The 21560-nt window shown below is 27.1% G+C and overlaps 2 protein-coding genes across 3 annotated transcripts in view; both read right to left on the reverse strand.

Annotated features, from left to right (window-relative positions):
• Positions 1-5002, reverse strand: part of LOC136089353 (uncharacterized) — a 63579-nt gene extending 58577 nt beyond the window's left edge. The window contains exons 1-2 of the mRNA XM_065815322.1: positions 4876-5002; positions 4210-4238 (exon numbers count right to left, since the gene is read on the reverse strand). Of these exons, the coding sequence (XP_065671394.1) occupies positions 4210-4238; positions 4876-4978 (132 nt within the window). The 5' untranslated portion in view covers positions 4979-5002. The remainder of the gene's footprint in view (positions 1-4209; positions 4239-4875) is intronic.
• Positions 5003-15785: 10783 nt separating this feature from the next.
• Positions 15786-21560, reverse strand: part of LOC136089258 (uncharacterized) — a 91123-nt gene continuing 85348 nt past the window's right edge. The window contains exon 7 of one of the 2 annotated variants that reach the window (XM_065815093.1): positions 15786-15928. In XM_065815093.1, the coding sequence (XP_065671165.1) occupies positions 15891-15928 (38 nt within the window). In that variant the 3' untranslated portion in view covers positions 15786-15890. Of the gene's footprint in view, positions 15929-20095; positions 20998-21560 lie in introns of those variants that run through there. The other variant, XM_065815092.1, reaches the window with a different exon arrangement.

A 21560-nucleotide genomic window follows, 5' to 3' on the forward strand; every position in this document is an offset into this window, starting at 1 on the left:
AATAGTAACAGTATTTAAAAATCTTCACGTAATATAAAAGTTTTTAAAAAGATCAACGATCAACTTGAAGTACAATAAAAAGTTATTTCTAACGCTATTTTAAACAGTTTTTTATCGACTCATTTCTAAAACTTAAAAGCAACCGTGGTTATATTTTCAAAAATATATATAATATGCGTGGTCAAACCAAGTGCGTGGTCAAACCAAGCGCGTGGTCAAACCAAGCGCGTGGTCCAACCAAGCGCGTGGTCAAACCAAGCGCGTGGTCATACCAAGCGCGTGATCGCACGCCATTCCCGTCCAAGCCTGTACTGGCATATATTTATATATATTTAAACTCTAATCTACTTCCAACAAGATTGCAAGCAACCACTTTAAAGTTATGAGTTACTTTAAAATAGAGGATAGGTTAAAATACTAGAAAATGGTTAACTGAAGACTTTAGAAGTTGTAGAATGTATTAAAAAGGAAAACATGAAGATGGGAAGGGTTATAATGCTTCTTTGATGTGCAAGGAAAAAAACTGGATTAATAAAAGTTTTTATAGCATGAAGGGACAGACATTGGCTTCTTATTCAACAAGTTGCAAAAGGATGCAACTTGTTGAATAAGAAGCCAAGTAAGAATGAGTTTTGGTTTATTGTAATAGAGATAATAGCTCGTTTGAGCATCGCCCACGATTGTGTTTGTAGAAAAAAGAAAGAAATGCAACCTTACAACAATGGGAGAGTGATTCAAGCTTGGTAGATAAAGCAGGTCTAACTACATTTACAATGTGCTTTTAGACTTTGTCTGAGTGTCTGTTATTTGTTATATAGAAATGCCAACAATAATGCAATATTTGCAAAAAAATTGTGGATTTCAAGTCCAGAATTCAAATCCACAAGCCACTGCAAGCCATAGACTGTTACAGAAGAGAGATCAGATTAAAAATTGGCTTCTTGTTCTAAGCAATTTAAAAGTGAAGATTTTTTTTGTCCAGACAAGAGTATAAAGTTGAGTCATCAGCTAATAGAGGCACTTTAGATTCCTTCTTTTTCACTAAAGTTTACTATTTGAGAGTTTCAGCAATTGATAACTCATACTCTTTTTCATAAGTTTACAAATTTCACTCTGACGCCATATTACAACATAAGTTTTGTTTATAAAAAAATTTATTTTATTAATCCAAACTTATATTTATTTTACAAAACAAGCATAAAACTATTTAATTCTGGCATGGCTTGCGGTCAAATGTGCATTTTTTTCTTTTTTTTGGGGGGAGGGGTTGGGTCTTAATAAGCTTCTCCTATAACATTTTTAAGTTACGTTACGTATTGTAATGTAAACGGAATTCGTTACGTTATGTGCAAAATGTATGTTATTTTTAAATAACTGAGACGTAACATTTTACGTAACACTGTAACATAACGTTACGTGCAAAATGTCCACTATTTTTACGTAATCAAGATGTAACATTGTAAGGTAACACGACGTGAAAAGTGTTATGTAACAACATGTAACGTTTTGACCAAATGATACATAACATTGTAATCTATAGTACCTATCCATATATATATATATATATATATATATATATATATATATATATATATATATATATATATATATATATATATATATATATATATATATATATATATATATATATATATATATATATATATATATATATATATATATATACATATATATATACATATATATATACATATATATATATATATATATATATATAAATATATATATATATATATATATATATATATATCTATATATATATATATATTTTAATATGTACATAAATTTATTTATAGAGAGAACGCTAATATATACAGATGTATATAAAAAGAGAAAATAAATGAAGTCAAGTCAGAGAGTGTATATATATTGAACGGAAAGTGCAACTATACACATAATTAGCTTAAGCTAATTAATTTACATAATATTTTAATTAACATCATTAGAAAGGTTGAAATTTTATATACATTTTTACTTGTGGGTTTATAAAAACTCGTGAAGTGTTACGCTTGTGTTATTGACCTAAAAAAAACGTAGCGTAACGTAACAAAACCTAGATATGAGATGCAGTTAAAATACATCTAAAATATAGATTTTATTTAACATTAAGTTACATTTCAGTAAAAGAAATGCAACTTTGCGAATTGAAACTTTTTTTCCCGCGACAAATTAGTTACAAAAAAAAAAATTAACTAATTTAGACAAATCTATTTTACAATTAAAATAAACAATAATATTTAGCAGTTCAAAAAAAAATTTTTAAGTTACAAATTTGTCTCGACAAATTTTTAAAAAATTTTTAAGTTACAATTTGTCTCGACAAATGCATTGTTAAATACCGTAACTCATGATCATGAGTTACGGTATTTAACAAAGTTGTTTTATTTACAATATTATATAAGTATTTGATTATTTATGTATTTGATTTTCGAAAACACAATAACACGCTTCTCAAAAATATTGTAATTAAAAAAGTATTTTAAAAAATTAACCCACGCTTGTGAGTTTTTTTTTTAACACTTATTAAAGGTAAATACAACTTTTAAAGCCTTAAAAGTAATATAACCAAAAAAAAAAAGAACCTTTAAAAGTTAAAATAACTTACGGTACGATTAAGCAATCTAAGGTACTTATTATAATACTTTTAACGGTAATTTTAAAAGTATAATTATGAAAGTATAACCTTTAAAAGTATAACTTATCGGTAGTAACATAACATAAAACATTTAAGAAATAAAACGTTTTAATTCTTAAATGTAATTAACTGATGTATTTTAATTATGTTAACGCAATTAAAATATGTCACAAATATAAAATTTTTTACGTTACATTACGTCTTTTTTTTTTTTTTAAGTGTAACAAATTATGACATAACATAACGTTGGTAAATAACAATAAAAAAAAACAAAAACAAAAAAACGTTAAAAAAATCTGTTGAGGCATATTTTAGTTACATATCAAATCGAGATTTAGTTACATTACATTAAGTCTCAATTGGTAACACTTTATGAAGTTAAAAAAAAAACATTTAAGACACAATGTTGCGCATTGAAACTTTATACTTTTTTCATGAGTTACTTTTTTCAAAGTAAGCAATTGAGACGAAGCTATTTTACAATAAAAATAAAATATAAGATAGTATTTAGCAATACTGTAACAATAAACAAGCATTATCAAGTTTATTTGCTTAATATTTAATTAAAAGTTACGGAATGTAGCCTTGTTACCAACTGTAGCCGATTAAGACATAACATTAGCCCCTTTAACTTTAACTAAGCCCCTATAACTTTAATGTTATAAGGGCTTAGGGCTGGTGGGAAAAGTTTTCAAAAATTAATAAACGTCCAACCCCTCCATCCTATATTAAGGACTCGAGAGTACTTCAAAATTTTTGATTACATTTTGGTTTCACAAAAACGAATACTCCCTGACCATATTTGACTATATTTGACCATATTTTAAAGATTTATAGTCTTCTTTCCTTTTTTATCTTTTTTACATCATAGAGCATCATACACTTTTTAGCAGTTTTGAATAAACATTTTCAGAAAAATTAACTTTAGCCTAATTTTAAGTTATTCCTAATCACTGTGCTATGGTCCAAAACTTTTGGAATATATTTAAAATATCATTTGTGACAAAAAAAAAACTGTTTATGAGCGAAAATCTTATTTAATGGTGAATACTGAACTATTTCAATAGAAAACTCTTAAATATTAAAAATTTTACTCATACAATAATTTGTTGCACAGCTGATTAAGTTTCTTACCAGCTTATTTATTACTCTGGTAAAACACAGCAGCTGTAAATAAACCTATGAATTTATTTCACTTAGTCTAAATTTTATAATTTTATACCTTATATAAATTTAATGCTGATACTCATACTTATGCTGATACTGATATGCTGATTTATTTTAATACCTTTTTTTCTCTCAGTATTTACTATACTTATTTATTTTCTTAAAAAAAAATGATAACTTTAATAAAAATAAATCTTTAAATTTAAAAGTAGTTTTTATTCAGTGATATTTTGTTATTGTTTTAAACTATTGTTCTATTCATTTATTCTCTGCAATTCAATTTTTCTAGACTGTTTGTTATGAAACAATTTTACATTTTTATGCATAAAAGTTTTTGTAATTGTTTATTTTAAGAATTTATAACAAAACAAATAAAGTAAACTTACTGCTTCTGATTCATTACTTTTGGAAGAATCTAAACAAGGTTAAAGTCATCATTACTAATAAAAAGCATAAATAACAAGCCCTTTAAATGGTGCATAATTTTAAAATACAATGATAATGCTTTTTGTGTTCTGAGTGTGTTACCAAGTAAAAACCTGTAAAAATTATGGATATTAAGAAACACAATTTATGTTACAATAAGTAATGCACTTAAGCAGAGAACTTTATTGTTGAAAGAAAGGCACACATAATATTTAAGTTTCTCAAAAACTAAAAAAGGATAACTTAAGGAATCTTAAAGTGTCACCTGAAGTTTACTAAATTTAACAATAATCAATAAAACAATTTAATAAAAACCGTCGGACACTAGCTGCCCCAAATCTACTTAAATTGAAATATAGTAAAGATTAGAAACAAAAACAAAAAAATTCATAATATTGAAAGAAAAATCATTGGCAGTAAAACACAAGGTCAGTGTTACTGTAAATTGATCCATTGCTGCCTTAGAGTGTTTAATTATTGTTGTTATTCCTGACATTATGTTGCTTGACATAAATAAAATCTAAACATTGCAGAGATTTAATCCCATTAAAAAAAACCTGATGAAGTAAAGAAATAAAGTAAATAAAAAATATCTAAAAAATGCTGTAATAACCATGAGATGCTACCTTTTTGTTCTGTTGTCTCTTTTTTAAAATATGAATAATAAACAGTGCTAACAAGACTAATAACTAGTCCTATACCAACTATTACAAAATGTTTCACTTCCATGTTAATAATTGAGTCAATAATTATAAACTAGAAAAATCAAAATAGTAAAAATTAATAATATTAAATTATTGCTAGAAAAATGAAAATAATATAAATTTTTAAATAAAGTAGAAAATATTTGTAAAAAAAAATATTACTTAAAATTTTAATAATATTGATGGAATAATTACAAAAAAATGTGGGAGGCAGGAAGCAACTGTGAAAATATAATTGTTAAACATTGCATTAGCAGTGAGGATGATGATGATGATGATGATGATTAAGATGATGATGATGATGATGATGATGATGATGATGATGATGATGATGATGATGATGATGATGATGATGATGATGATGATGATGATGATGATGATGATGATGATGATGATGATGATGATGATGATGATGATGATGATGATGATGATGATGATGATGATGATGATGATGATGATGATGATGATGATGATGATGATGATGATGATGGTGATGATGATGGTGATAATGACGATGATGATAAAGATACATGTATTTTTCTTACTGCCTCTATTTTTTTTTTGTTGTTGTTGTAAATTATTTAACTATTACTAACTAACTAAACTTTTCTAAACCATTCATTACTAAATATGTCAAAAAAAGAAAAAAGTAAAAATTAAGTTAACACATAAAATTCATAATATTTTTAAATAAAGTCATAATTTTTATCGTTTAGTCTCCATATGCAGCCATCATGTAAACTGTCATCAAGGTTGTCTGTCGAAGATTGTACTTGTCTGTCAATGGTTGTACTTTAAATTCATATAGTCTATATATTGTCTGTCAATGGTTGACTTTATATTCAAATAGAGTCTATATGAACTTAAAGTACAACCATTGACAAACAAGTACTATCTTTAGTAGATAACCTTGAGCAAAGTTTACATCATGGCTACATCATCACATTATTTTCGATTGCTAAAGATAGTTGCAACAAAGCAAAACCCCATATTACAATAAAAAACTTTGGCAGCTATTTCGTTCGTTTAATTTAAGAAAATTTAACTGCTCATAATTTGCAGAAAAAAATAAAAATGATGACATACTGCTAATAAGAATTCGTTCTTACAAAATTTTCTTAAAGGAAAATATTTTTGATTTAAAAATTCAAAATTTGTTTAATAATTTTTTCATAATTTATTTTTTTGCACATGTTATTTTAAAACAAATAAACTTTTAAAAATATTGGTTCAAATAAGTATTTAGAAACATTCCAAAAATTTATCTCTTAGACACGTGATATGGTCACTTTAACTTTTAAAGCTTAAAATTACGCGTTCTCTCAAAAAATTTTTGAGATAGTCATTTTCTCATTACGTCAACTCGGTTACTGAAATTTTGTCCTACAGTTATAAAAACGCAATTCTTGTGCAAGTAACATAAAAAACAGAACCGTGGGTAGTAATACTTATCGTTAATATAAACTAGCATTTTATCGGATATTTCCAACTAAAATTTAAAATTTTGTGTGCACAATTGATAATCAAAAATGCCCACTCCGTAGATGTCCTGCATCTAGGACTATATTGTTATACTTAATAATTTTTTTTCTTTTGTATTAAGGCTAATCGGGGACATAATTTGGTGCTTTAGACATGCTAATATATGGTATTTTAATACATGTATTAATTTACATCTTATCCTGTTGTAGCTCTTGTCAAAAACTTGCTGTCCCCACATTTTTTGTTCACTTCGTTATTACATTCTAAAATAGTCACAGGTTTGTAGTTTTTACTTATTTACTAATTAAAATAATGAAAAAAAGCCCAGTTCTATGGAATTTATTAACATTTAAAGTTATATCGTGCTGCAAGCATTATTTATATAAAAATGATAACTTAATTAATTTTAAAAATGATAACTTAATTAATTTTAATGATAAATTAATTTTAAAAATGATAACTTAATTAATTTTAAAAATATATTCTTATTCGAAGTCTACTCCGTTACGCTTTTCTATTCCGTAAAATAACAAATTTTTATATGGCGTGTTTTAGTACTCTTTAAATCTTTTGGACAATATATCAATAAAAGATTTTAAAGATATTTTCCAATGAGTAATAATGAGATATTATTGATTATGTATAATTATGCCTACTCCGTTACTGTCAACTCCGTGATTTCCTCTTAATAACGGAGTTGACAACAACATGACGGAGCTGACATCACGAAGATAAAAAAAATCAAAAGCTTTAAACTAAGCTATTTTCTGCATTAAATAAACACGTCAACCATTAGGGACTTACTGCAGCGATAAAATATGATTATCTTGCAGCATTAAATATGATTACCATATGTACGCTGCGTTCATTTACTTTCAAGTTATTGTAAGAGTAATTTGTAAGTATTTTGGTATTAGGATTTCATTTATTGTTTGGTTTTAATTTACATTTGACCCTAATACGTTTGGCTTTTAAAATAAATGTAAATCTAGAAATATATTTTAATAATAATAAATAAATAATAAACTTTTGGTGTATTAACAATTACAGTTATTATACTATTTTTCCAAAAGAAATACAACTAGGCATATAACATGAACACTTAAAAGAAATCTCGTGCTGAAATTCAGAAAGCGTTTCGGGACAGACAATTAGAAAAAAATGCAGACATATTTCGTGAAAAAGAACGCAAACGTTGGCATATGCGGCGTGAGCAGAAGAAGATTAAAGTGATATCAGAATTATCAGTAAGAAAAAAAGAATTGTTCGTCGTTGTTAGCGCGCCCAGAAAGCAAAATCTAGAGCTGCAAAAAGAAAGATTTAAACATCGTTATCAGAATCACCGGAACGCGAGTTAGGTAGGAATAACGAACGCAAACAAGGAGGTAGAGCAAAGGTTGCTTACCGAAAAACAGAGGCTTATTGAAAAATACAAACATTAACGGACAAGTTGGAAACGGCTAATTGTTCAGCCCAAAAATATAAAAAACGTTGGTTAAGGCTTAAAAGTTTCCTGCCTGGTTTACAAGCAAATTCACCTACAACCACGGATAGATCATCTACTTCTTCTGTAGAAAACGGTTTTCTTACAAATGAACCATACAGGATGTCAAATTTATTAGCAGGCGAAATGATAAAAGAAGTTTCGAAAGAAACTTTATCAAAATGCATAGATATTCAAAAAAATGCAATAAATTCTGGAGACGTTAATAATTGGGATTTAACACTCTTGTGTAATATATTAACAATTTTGTTAGAATATAAGCCGAAGCTCAACTCTCCTATTTCTTAAAGGACAATAAAAAATATATCCTCAATTTGTAATCAAATCGCTCATTTACCCTCTATTGAAATAAGCAATGAAAAATTCGAGGAATTTGCGAAAAAATTAATGTCATTAACAAATGACTTAGGAACTGATAACTACTTTATATATAAAACGCTTTATTCTATTAAAAAACCACATTTTTGGTTGAAAATAAACCAAAATCAATAATGCAAAGTGGATTTGTCCCTAATAATATGTGTGTCTTATTCTAATTAGTTGTTATTATAGAATATATTTGTCATTTATAAATAATTGACCGGGTGAATAAAAATTAGCAATTACTTTTACTCATTAATTGGTCAGCTTTACGTGAAAAAAAAACTTTAAGAGTTTTCATTAAGTTTTTATTCACGTAAAGTTAAGGTGGTAGGGATGCAAATAAGCTACTTTCTGAAATGCGTCAATGCAATATTTTTTTAGTTTATTAAAACTGTTAAATACATTAAAAGAAATAGTCTGCAAAAAAAAAAAAAAATGTTATTTTTTAAACAGAAAATCCATAATGGCGGAAAATTTGTTAATTTTTACCCTTACAAATGATGTTTTTGAAACATGATATCTTGATAAAACAAAAGCAAAATTGAAAATCCTTTTGCACATATGTATATTATTATATTATACTCCGGATGACCTTAGGGTTTGCATAAATCATTTTACTCTAAGAGTTATTTAAGTTTTTGTGAAAATACTACTTTTTTTCAATAAATGTTCATACAAACTTACAACTAAACTGAATTTTCTTAAGATATAAAGTGTTTTATGTAAAATCCAAGAGTCACCCCGAGTATTAGATCATATTAAACACAAATTAAAAATTTCAAGTCAAATGCTTTACTCTATCTCGAGTTGTCATGTTTCGAATTATAGCAAGTATGCAAAAAATTGAAAACAGAGAAAAATGCAAAACAAAATTAAAATGTTTAAAAAATAAGTTATCTCCTCAGTAAGTTTGATATGAATCTACAGATTCATTTATTTTATCAAAAAATCATTTTTTTCTGGCTCGCAATCCTTTTCTTTGCTTTTTCTCTGCAGCCGTGAACTTCTTCTCCATTCGCTTAAAGCGTGAATCATCTAAATTTGTTGCAGTTGCCTTTGAAATTTGGTCTTTCAAACCAAAGTGTTCTAAAACCTTCAATATCCCTTTGCGTTCATCATTAAAATGAATAATAGCTGAATTTACACCCATTTCTATGGTTTCCTTATCAACAAATACAGTTTTTGGTAACCTTGACCATATAAGTCCATTTAGGGGCTCATTTGCATTCTGCGTTTTTCCATGCACACATTTTTTTAATAAATCCTCATTCATTAAATCCTTAAAAATCGGTAGAAGAAGACTCTCTATCCTAAAAGGGATTGTATTGGAGGGTTTATAACCCTTTTGGCCCTTGGACCAGTACTTGCATCAACTTTTGGTATCTCGAGGGCAAAATTTATGACGCTCAAGCGAATCATTTGTGTTTGTGAAATGAAATAGTATTGCATATATGGCTTTTTTCATACCATAAACATTGGAAAGGTTTGATCTAATTGTCATACCATAATAATTTTGCATGGAATTAATGCATTTATCCGTCAGTTGACCAGAGACAGGAGTTTTGTACCCTTGTAAGATTTAACAAGGTTGCGTAATCGGGTTCCTAATCTTTTCTGCACATGTCCAACGCATTCAAGCTTAATCGGTGTTAAACTATGTTTTACATATGGTTCAGATCTAACAACATCATTAAAAGATGAATTATGACCATCACCAAGATATTCTTTGTAAATTATGTTGTGCTTAATAATTGAACGGTGAAATATATCAAAAGCACCAGTAGACTCCATCGCACCAGAGGATTTTTCATGATTTATTTGACAGTGGTGATCAATTTTCCATAAATCATATTCAAGTGAATTTTTTTATTCTCCCACATTTTGCATCCAAAGCAGTGCTTTGACTCTACTACCATATACAAACATTTATCACCTGATATCGCAGTTACTACCCCATGTAAGGAGGCATGTCCACTTTTTTGCCAGGAACCGTTAATGGAAACACGTACACTTTTATGTTATCTACTAAATCTATTTTTTGAGCTTCTTCAGCAGCAGGTTCCATACTACTCTCTGCAACATTTTTGTAGGCTGTCATTAGTTTTTTGTTCAACAGTTTAAAAGAGAATGATGCCATGGACTTCAAGTTCATGATAGAGGAAAATATCTGCATAAATGAAAATCCACAACCTATTTCCCAAAAACCAATTACAGCTCGGGTGTTTACATCAAATGTTTTGCGATCTTTAAAATCACTTTCTGGATTGTAGGAAGTTTTAGGAGATTTATAAAAAGGTTTCATCCAATCAAATATTGAACATTTTATAAGAATACAATGTGGAAAACCCATTCGCTTTAAATGTTGATCAATAACAACAACGTTAGCAGCACAATCAGGACTTGCTCTAAGTTCACGACAAATATTTGTTAACACATTAAAATGAAGAAATAAGAAAAAATCTTCAATATTATCAACCAAACTCTTTGAGTTAGACTGATCAACAGTATAAGAAATCTTTTTTGCTGAGGATGATTGAAGGGATTCACCAATAACACAAGGTGTCACAATAAATTTTGGTCGTTTTGAAACAATACCATTCCATTTTCTTTTTTTGATTCGAGGAAAAAAAATTTTTTTTTTATGTGTTTTTTTTTTATGAAATTTCATTGTATTAATTATTAAAACAACCTAAATTCAAAGACATACGGTTTTCTAAAGAATAAATTTTTGTAAATAATATAAAGTATAAATTGTTCAATCAGCTTATTTATCTGTCTGAGTAATGTTTGTGACTTCAAAATATGATATTTAGACCCCTAAAGACATAGCAGATACATCCTTGTGAATGTTCTGAGTAAAATAAGGCACATATTATGAGAGGAAAATAAAGAATAAACTTCTGTTTACGGTAACTAGGGACTCTGATGCTACCTCAGAGTATTTTAAAGTGTAAATATGGACTAAGAAATTTTTTTTATTGTTCCCAATGTTAGTTGCATGAAAATAGACGTATCAAAGAGTGAAATTCCACCATAAAAAAATAATTTGACAAGATTTTTTTTTCGATCACTATTTACATCCCTACCACCTTAAGCAATTTACTCAGTAATTGCTCTGCCGTACGTGAATAAAAACTTTAGGAAAATTTTTTAAGTTTTTATTCACGAAAAGCTGGCCAATAACTGAGTAAAAGCAATTGCTAATTCTTATTCACCCGGCCTAATAGCTTTATTACATGTTTTAAAGCATTTATAAATAATAAAATATTTGTATAATAGAATTATTTAAAAATAATAAACAAAAACTGTTTATATATTTTTTAGAATTCTAGCTTTAGTAATAATTATTTTAATAATAAGTAATAATTAGTTAAAACTAATAATTAATTAAAAGTAAATAATAATAGTTAATCATTTATTAATTATTATATACAATTAATAATTATTAATTAAAAGAACTATAATTATTAATTAAAAGAACTAATAATTTATTAGTAATAAATAATTAATAATTAATTATAAATATAATTAATAATAATTAAATATAAATTATTAACTTTATATAATTAATAATAATTAATTAAATGTTCAAAAATAAAAAAAACTAGTAATAATGAAGTAAATATATGAAGCTGCAAGTATAAATCGCTTAAATATTAAAAGTTAAAATTTATGAAATAAAATGACACAGATTATGGAAAATGGCTCTTTATAAACGTTCCATAACACTTTTTTGAAAAAGGCAACATGCTTACTAAATACCAAAATTTTTACATTATTTAACTATTTATCAATATAGTCTTTTCTCAAAGTGGCAAAGGTAAACAGTCTTAAAAACTATTTTTGTAGAGCATTTTCTCAATTTTTTTTACTGATCGCCGGTTCAAACTTCTACTCAGCCTAATATATAAGATAGCGTCTAATATTTTAAAGCGATGTTATTAATCTACTCTATCTTGTCAAACCCTTTATACATTTTAAGATTAAAATCTTCAAGAGCGAGGTTCTGAGGTTTTTGAGTAATGAACTGAACCACTTGATTTTTCAAATATTATACCTTTCAAAGAATACACGAGCAAACTTAACAACCCTGCATAAAAGTTCAAATGGTCTGCTGACTGCTGTATTTTGAGGTTTTGTTGTTCACGGTAGTGGAAAGCTCTCTATTCTAAAGTCAGTTTTGATCGCTAATGAAAAAGCCTCCGCGTCAAAATAGTACAACAGAAGATAAAGAAAGATGTTAGGTCTAACTGGAAAGTGTCAAGTTCAAGTGGACAAAAAATGTTAGGCTTAATACGAAGTCCACCATAGCTCGGTAATTTTTCTTTTTCAAACTTAAAAAGCGTTAAATTAGAATAAAAAAGTTAACACTGATCGTGTGTAGTGAAACAAAAAAACAAAATAAAAAAAAGTAGATCTGAAAATCTGTAGAACTAAAGATCAAACGCCAAAGAACAGTAGAGTTAAAAAGTCACAAATTGGAACCTTGTTTTTTAAATGAAGATAACATAAATAACGTTTTTGTTGTTAAAGCAATAAAGATCAAACCCACGGTTATTATGGATCTTGATAATGCTAACAGAGCTGACCCAAAACCGCCACTTATATGGAAAGGTAGCGTTCAAAATATGGTACCATATGATAAAAATTTTGAAATACTTTTATTTTGTCCGTGGAAAAAGATTTAATTTGAATCTTTAAATTGAGTGAAACACCTTAAGAAAATTAACCACTCTATACTCAGCAAATATTGAGATATGGGTGCCGTATTGGGCCCATATGGTTCGTCACTGGGATCCATATGAAAAACTCTCCGCGATCCCGCCGGATTGTGACCCCGGGTACTTTCTGGGGCCCATATGGAAAGACCTTGCATTTAGGCTGTGGTTTCCAGCGGGCAACCATTTAGAATAAAGAGCTGTAAAATAATATATCGAAAAAAAATTTAGACTTAGCTTAATTAAACTGTTAGTCCTGAACTTTTTGGAGGGAATGTGAAGCTAATTAGCCTGTAACAGAGACTTTTGACACTGTAAATTTTTGAATTTAAAATCTCTTTATATATTTTATGAGTCTAAAGTACTACAACTCATATTTTATTATAAATGCAGCCAGTAGCGTAGCAAATGGGTGCCCAACTAGGCTTTGACCCTGGGTTTAGAGAGCGCCAAAAAAAATATACAAAGAAAAAAAAGGTCTTTTTATTATGTATATTTTTGAATATATTTAATATATTTAATTTTTATAAAATTATAAAAAGGCGTCTATGCAGTCATTTTGACCCTGGGTGCTTACCACCCTTGCTACGCAATTGCATGCAACACTATATTCTATTGTTATTAGTATATATAGCATCGTTATTCTTCTATAGTAAAATTAAACCATATATGGTATTGTTATTCTTCTATGGTAAAGTTAAATCCAAAGTTTCGATTGTTTCTAATTATTCAAGTCTTTATTGCTTTGTTGAGATGATTTATATAAATGTGTTGTAACAATATTCAATCAAAGGTTATAAATTCTAAGATTAATAAACCAATTAAAAAAAGCTTTTAAATTTGCACTTGCGTTCAATTAAAAAAATTTTAAACCATGAAATGGATGTTTGAGTGGTTAAAAGTAAAGGTAAATTCTCGAACAATATTCCTTATTTCAAGCCAAAGCATTAATTACAAGGTTGTCTCTGAAATGTTTTCAAAGATATGGCTGCATGTTTTGAGAAGAAACAACTTTACCAACAATATTAGCTATATAAAAACTAAAGGATATTTTTAATTTAGATGAACTTGGTATCGTCTTCAATCCCATGAACATCTTTTCACTTTTAAGAAAAGCGATTTTCAGATAAAAAATGCAGCATGTTCTGTTGTCAAAGGCTATCGGTGAAAAAATTTCAACATTTTAAATTCGGAAATCTGTTAATGCTTCATATCCGTTCTTAACCTTTCTTGTAGATATCGATCTTAAAAAAATAAAAAAAAATAGATGAAAACAACTTTTGTGCAAGCTCGATCATAAGTTCGAAAAGCAACAAAGAAAGGTTGTTACGATAGTCAATAACTACCCATCTCATCCAGAGGTTTCAGTGCTAATAGCTATTAACTTACAGTTTTATGCCAAATACTTTCTGTAGACAACTCCGGGTTAATGGGTTATCATGAATATTTACTTATCTATACTAGATTTCAATCTATGTATATATATATATATATATATATATATATATATATATATATATATATATATATATATATATATATATACATATATATATATATATATATATATATATATATATATATATATATATATATATATATATATCATTAATGAAAATGTATATATTTTCATTATTGAACACTTATTGCATATAGATATGTTAATGTAAAGAAGTTAAAAAAAAATAATTTAACGCTTTAAAATCATATGTAGTTTTTTCATAAATTCAAGAAAGACAAAAAATTACAAAAGAATGAGTTTAACTTCAGATCAACAACATAGAACATTACTTTTATAAATTGAAGGACAACAAATGCGATCATTTATTAACCAACAATCATGGTTCAATGATAGTTGGTCATTTAATGTGATTTATCCTTATTTACTAAAATCAAGATTTTAGTTTTTTTGTTGCTTTTTGCTTCATGGAATTCACTGCCAAAATCACAATTTGCTAAGAAAAAGACAATTGCGAAAGAATGAGATAGAAAAGATCTTTAACAACTTTTCTATATTTTTTATTTTATATTATTTGATCTAGAGACTTGACAATACTTGCAACTACCATGCTATAAAATTAATTGAAAATAATTAACTTTGGTTGTTATTATATTCAGACAACGCAAAAAGGTGAAAACATAAAATCATATTAAAATAATGTCTGCTATATCATACTAAAAATAATTTAGTCTGCAAAATAATTCAGGACATCAAGGGTAAAAAGTCATCACTTTAATTATTATGTATCATTGCTGTTCATTTAACAAGAAAATATAATTAAAAAAAAATGTTTACATAAAAAAAAAGTGGATTTATAAAAATTAGGCAAGAGCTCAAAGAAGATAGGGATGACTGAAGTCACTAAAATCTTTTCACAGAGTACGTTTTCATGCTTGTAAAGCCCCTAAGTGGCTTTACAAGTTAAAACAAAAAAAAAGAAAGATTGTTAAAATACTATGTACAATTCCAATATAAGAAAATAATAAAATGCTTTCATAAATATTTTCATTAAATCAAAAAAGTAAACATCAATATATTTTTAGCCATAGTTATTCAAATATTTTAAATATAAAAAATAAGAGACAATCAAACAAAGAAAGAACTAAAAATAATTGAATTCAATATTCATTTAGAAAAAAAATTAAACGATTATGTATCTAATTTTAAAATTTCATTTTTTATTAAAAAGTTAGAGGAGTTTAACAATTTTTATCGTATTTTAACTTTCTACTTTTTGAAAAAGCGTTCCATCGTTTTGGTCCATGGTATGCCATTCCAAATTCAGAACACTTGTTATTATTTCTTAGCAATTTATAAGTACTCCATTGGTTTATTCCATTAGCTCCCAGGGGTCCTTAATATTTTTTAGTTAACGTTCCGATTGATGATTAAAAGTTTTTTTGCGACCTAAGATAAATATAAAATAAAAATATTAAATACTTTGTGAATATTTATTGATTAGGTAACAATATACATTTGGGTGTGTCTATATACAAAAGGGTGTGTCAATTTTCCCTTTTTTTAAATTGTATAAAGAGCAGTTTTTTATTTGTGGGAAACAGTGTTTAAAACTAAGAAGGAAAATAGTTTAAAAAAAATAATTTTTAGCTTGATAATTTTGTCTTTGAAATTAATTGCCTCCTAATAGTAACGAAAAAATTTTTTTTTTTCCAATAAGGTCTAACATGGGTATCAAAAGAGGCGAAATTAAATAAGGATTTCGAAAGTTTTTGTTTTTTAAAAAAACTAAGGTTTACGATATTATTGAAGGACAACGACCATGAGCATTTTATTGAAGGAAAACTACCCTGAGCATTTTCTAAAAAGATTTCCTGAAAAAAACTGTACAATCTAAACTTTTAAAAAACAAAATTTTTTAAATACTTATTTAAATTACTCTTCTTTTAATACAAATGTTAAAATAATAAGAAAAAAAAAATTTATTTTTTGATAATACTAATGCGCAATTAATTTTTACAAAAAAAAATTAATAAACTTAAAATAAATTTTTTTTCAAAACTATTATTTTACCGCGTTTAAAATACTTTTTCCAAAAAATAAAAAACTAATATCTTTACAATTTCAAAAAAAAAAAAAAAAAAGGAAAATATATATATATATATATATATATATATATATATATATATATATATATATATATATATATATATATATATATATATATATAAATAAATAAATATATGAGCCCCTGAGATGCATACATACATATGTAAAAATTGAGTTCTATAACTTGTTTAGAAACACAAAAATATAAAATTAAAAATTAAATGCTCCTACTAAGTTACTACTACTGCTCCTTAAAAAATGACTACTCTAAGAAAGCGACTACGCTATATTAGTTTGAACAATGAAAATTCAAACCATCATTTCCAAGAAACGACATTGCGGGCAGAGTTCACTTACATTTAATTTTACTTTTTTGTAAACATGCGTGATTATATTTTAAAGAAATATAAGTACTGGTCACTATTTTGGTTGCTAATTTCTTACTTTTTATTGGTTACAACAAGAAATTTTTATTTCGCCCAATGGATACAAAAACATACACAATTATACAAGTTCATGCATTTAAATAATTTACATTAAAATCTTTTAATATTGGAATAGTTAATATGCCCATGTTATATTGGAATGTTAATAAAACAATGTGTTAGGCCAAAATAAACAAGTTTCCAACTTTCTGATATTACATATTCGGTATGTTAAAACGTACTCGAATTCGGTACATTAAACCAATTGTCTTACTAATTTTTAATTGAATAAAATTTATGAGGGAAAGCCATGATAAATTTTCATCACTAGGAATTTCTAAGAATTTTATTGACTCTTTTTTTCCAAAAAGTGTATCATTTAAAATCAAATCAGATGATTTATTAAGGAAGGTTTATTAAAATAATTACTTTTCTTTTTAGCACATAAATTAATTCAACACTAAATCTTAAAGAATTTGATTACTTGTTATAATCAAGTATAAAATTTATTGGAATTAGAGATCTATATCTCTTCATAACTTTCTCATTATTATTATAAATGTATAGGTTCCTCGAAAGCTGTTAGATAAATGCTAATTATCGTGGACGTGGAAAAATCCTGTTCGAAAGTTATTGTACATTTTTTGCGTAACTCTATTTATGGTACACACTATAGGGGAAGTAACTATTTGAAAAAAGATGTCCGCCAGAAACGATTTGCATTTTCGAAACCAATATATAAAAAAGTATATTTAAAAAATATATATATTTAAAAAATATATTCAAAAAATATATTTTGCATAATTATAATCTAAATTTTAAAAATACTCTGTTTGAACTGGAATTTGGTTTGATAAGAGCATGCTTTTTTGGTGATACTTCTAGATCTTCTACAAATTGTGCAGGTTAAAGCAATTAGTATAAAATGTTGCTGAAAGCTTAATTAAAAAAAAAAATCTTTACAGCCGACTTTGTAAGCAATAGCTGATGAACGGATACTTTCTAGAATTCTGAGCTCACCATGAGTTTGAAAACCTTGCATTTATTCTTTGCTAATGTTACACCAAGAGCAAGGATGTGTTATTCTGCACTTTCAATTCTGAAAAATATATTGGCCGATTATATATCAAAAGCTCAAAAGTATTTTAAGTCTTTTAGCTTTAAAATTGTGATAATTTTCTTAAAATTTGAATGAGATTCAGCTACGTTTTTCGTCAAGCCAATAATTAACAATTCATTTACACCACCATCTTTGTATTTTTTATTACCTATGCCTTCCTCATAGCTAAACTTTTTTTTTTTACATTAAATTCTGTCACTTATTCTTTATTATTTAAACAAACTTTAAAAAAAAAAAAAATTGGAATTTTTTTAACAGAAAAAAGCGCTTTCGCAGAGCTTTTTGATAGTTCAACGGCAATTTCTTTACCTTTGCCTGCAACCTTGATGAATATTAAATCAAGATTTAAATGTATACCTACCTTTGTCAACTTCTTCTATTAAATTTTCTTTTCTTGTTGTGAGAGTGCAAAGGTTTAGTAATCCTCGTCCAATGACTACCCTGCACCAACTATATATTTCCAGGTAATGATGCATTTACTTAACATGATTCTCTCTTTATTTTCAGATGCTGATTAGTAAATGTAGTTCGAGAAATTTCACAGATGTCACAAACACAGAATGATTGGTTTCTGGTAAGAATACTAACATTCACTTTTGAGAAATCATACAATTTACTCAGAATAATGTTTTTATATCCTTTTTCAAGTCTTTCTAATGCTTTTTTACATTTAGTAAAAATACCATTAGGAAAGTTTATATTGTTCAAATCAAATGATTTTAAAAAGAACTTATGTACTTGTTCAATGTCAGACTTTTGTCATTCCTGATCTTTTTGAAAAACAAATTAGGAAAAGGGTCTTTTATCTTTACGAAATTTTTTAATGATAGCATTCTGAAATGATATGAAACTATTTGAGCAATACTAATGAATTAAAATATTTTTTTTAACTACTGCAGTAGATAAAAAAAAATTTATAATATTAATAAGTTTTCTTGCAGTATACCACAAAGAAGTATACAAAATAGGGAATGCTGTTTATACATTTAACCTGTAATGTAAAAGTTATTTACAGTAATTAACGTATTTTTTGAAATTTGCTATGAATTTAGGGTCCAAGGTCCGAATCTTTGTTTGGGAAGGGGGCAATGTGAGGATTTAAGAAAAAACTCTACCATTATGAACGCGAATAAAGATCATCTGTAAAACTCTCATTTAGTAAAAAAACATTTTAACGTTCAAAAGTTTTGACATCATGAAGTCCTTAACACTCTCAAACCCCCCCTCTTCCCTCCTCTATTTGAGGTTCAAAGTTATCTTGGTTGTCATTTTAAAACGAAACGGAATTTTTTTTTAAAAAAATTACCTTTTAAGATGAATTCTGATCTATTTTAAGTTACTACAATACAAACTTTTTTATTCTTTCCTTATTTAGGACAATGGGTTTTTCAGGTGTATATTTTCCCCAAGCTCCAATAACTGTAATTTTTTGTAAAAGATTCTTATTTGATACCAGTATCAATATTACGAAATTTAAAGTTTGCCCCATATCTGGAAGTTACCTATTTTGAACACTAAAAATCCTTGACCTGCTCGCTTTACTACTTTTTTTTAAAAGACGTCGACATGGTATTTTTAAAACTTGGATTATAGTTGTTCTATAGTATCGTGGTTTCGAAAATAAAAACCGTTTCTAGTGGACAATTTTTTTCAAATAAATTATTTCCGCTACCGTGTAGGTACTTCGTATGCGTCGTAAAAATCGATTTTCTTCTTTTTTTGCGTAGTAAAATATTATGGCAAGGATTTTAGAATATATAATACTTGATCTAAAATCGTCTAGAAACGAAGCAAGCTTTTGGTTGCTCTTACAGGAGGAAAAAAAAACAATTATTTGGGAATCTGAGAACAAAAAATAAAAAAGATAAACATACTTAAATTTTTGAATATAAAACTTTTTAAATAATACTAAGTAATACAATTTCTTTTAAAATATTTTAAAAATATATAATTAAAAAAATTCATTTATTTAAGATATTATACAGCATTCGCCATTTTAAAACTAAAAAAATAAATTGACAAAAGACTTTCAACGGTTTAAATCGCATAATAAAAATAAAATTTTTATTTGGGTACAAATGTTATATATACAAATTATAAAATGTATACCATTGTGTGTCGATGAGTTTGCGTCAAGTTAAGCGGACTATCAGTAACTATCAGTGATTTTAAGTAAAGGTAATTAGCTAATAGTCGTTATTAAAAAGTTTGTTAAAAAATGTTTTTATTTTGATTCCTTTACATCGTTTGCGATTTCAATCTCTGGACTTAAGCATGATTACATTTCAAATTCTGTATCTCCGTAATAATACTTTGACACATTAACTCGTAGGCGTCATAAACGTTGCAACTTTTTAATGCCATAAGAAAATCTTGTATTGTTGTAGATGTTCGCATTGATAAAATCTCGAACAACTTTTCTGTGGGACTATATTGATTTGGAAGCATGACAGTCTTTGCGACTCTGTTGACATCTTCTTTAGAATTACACAGTTCATGAGCAACATCTTTCCAGGGTTTTACATTAGCGTTAAAACTGATAAGTTTGTAGCTTAAATTTGTTAAATCTATTTTACTAATATTGGAAATTTTTACTTCGTCTGAATAATTTAAACGTTTTAAGAACTCTAGTGCGTGATTCAAACCAAGAGTTTCCAAGCACTTGCACAAATCTTTGACTTCTAAATGTGGTTTACTGTGTTTCAATTCTTCAAATACCGACATAGTGGGATTTCCACCACCGCAATTGGCAAGTAGAATCATTATACGGTCGTTTTCGGGTAATTGAAAATGATTCACAATATCATCTAATCGTTCACCTTGATCCAAATTCTTAATTAAACTGGGAAATCCTTTACAAAAATCTAAAAATACATTTTAACTTTTTTATTTTACGTTCCAAGAAAATATTAAAATTCCTTCTTTTTTCTTTTTTTATAATATAGAAGGTATGATAAACAGTGTCTTTAAACTGATGAAATTTGATTAAATCGAATTTTATCGATTTTTGTTTTTGTTGTATTAGGTGCCCCAAGATGAACTTACCACCGCGGAAGAGCATTCAAATAGGAAGTTTACGCCTCCTTGCTTACCAATAGCGCTAAATATGTCAAGAGCTCTTTCCGAGCCCTAGATCTCTTGGTTTTAAAGCAAGCGCTCTAACCATTGCGCCACAGCCGCACACCACCGCAGCACGATTCTTGAAACAGATTTAACGGAAATCCAATCTAAATAAAGTCGTTTTAAAAATCTAGTGACAAATAAATGCAAAATATTTGCCTAAAATTATCTCAATTAAATATGGTTGATGCAACTTGTCATACTTATTCTATTATTTTGAATGTCACAGTGTATATCCCCTATAACATTTTAAAGTTACGTTACGTCTCATAGGTTGCAAGGTTACATTCTCTAATTTGTAATTAAA

This window comes from Hydra vulgaris, chromosome 13 (genome assembly GCF_038396675.1).
Source record: "Hydra vulgaris chromosome 13, alternate assembly HydraT2T_AEP".
NCBI lineage: Eukaryota > Metazoa > Cnidaria > Hydrozoa > Anthoathecata > Hydridae > Hydra > Hydra vulgaris.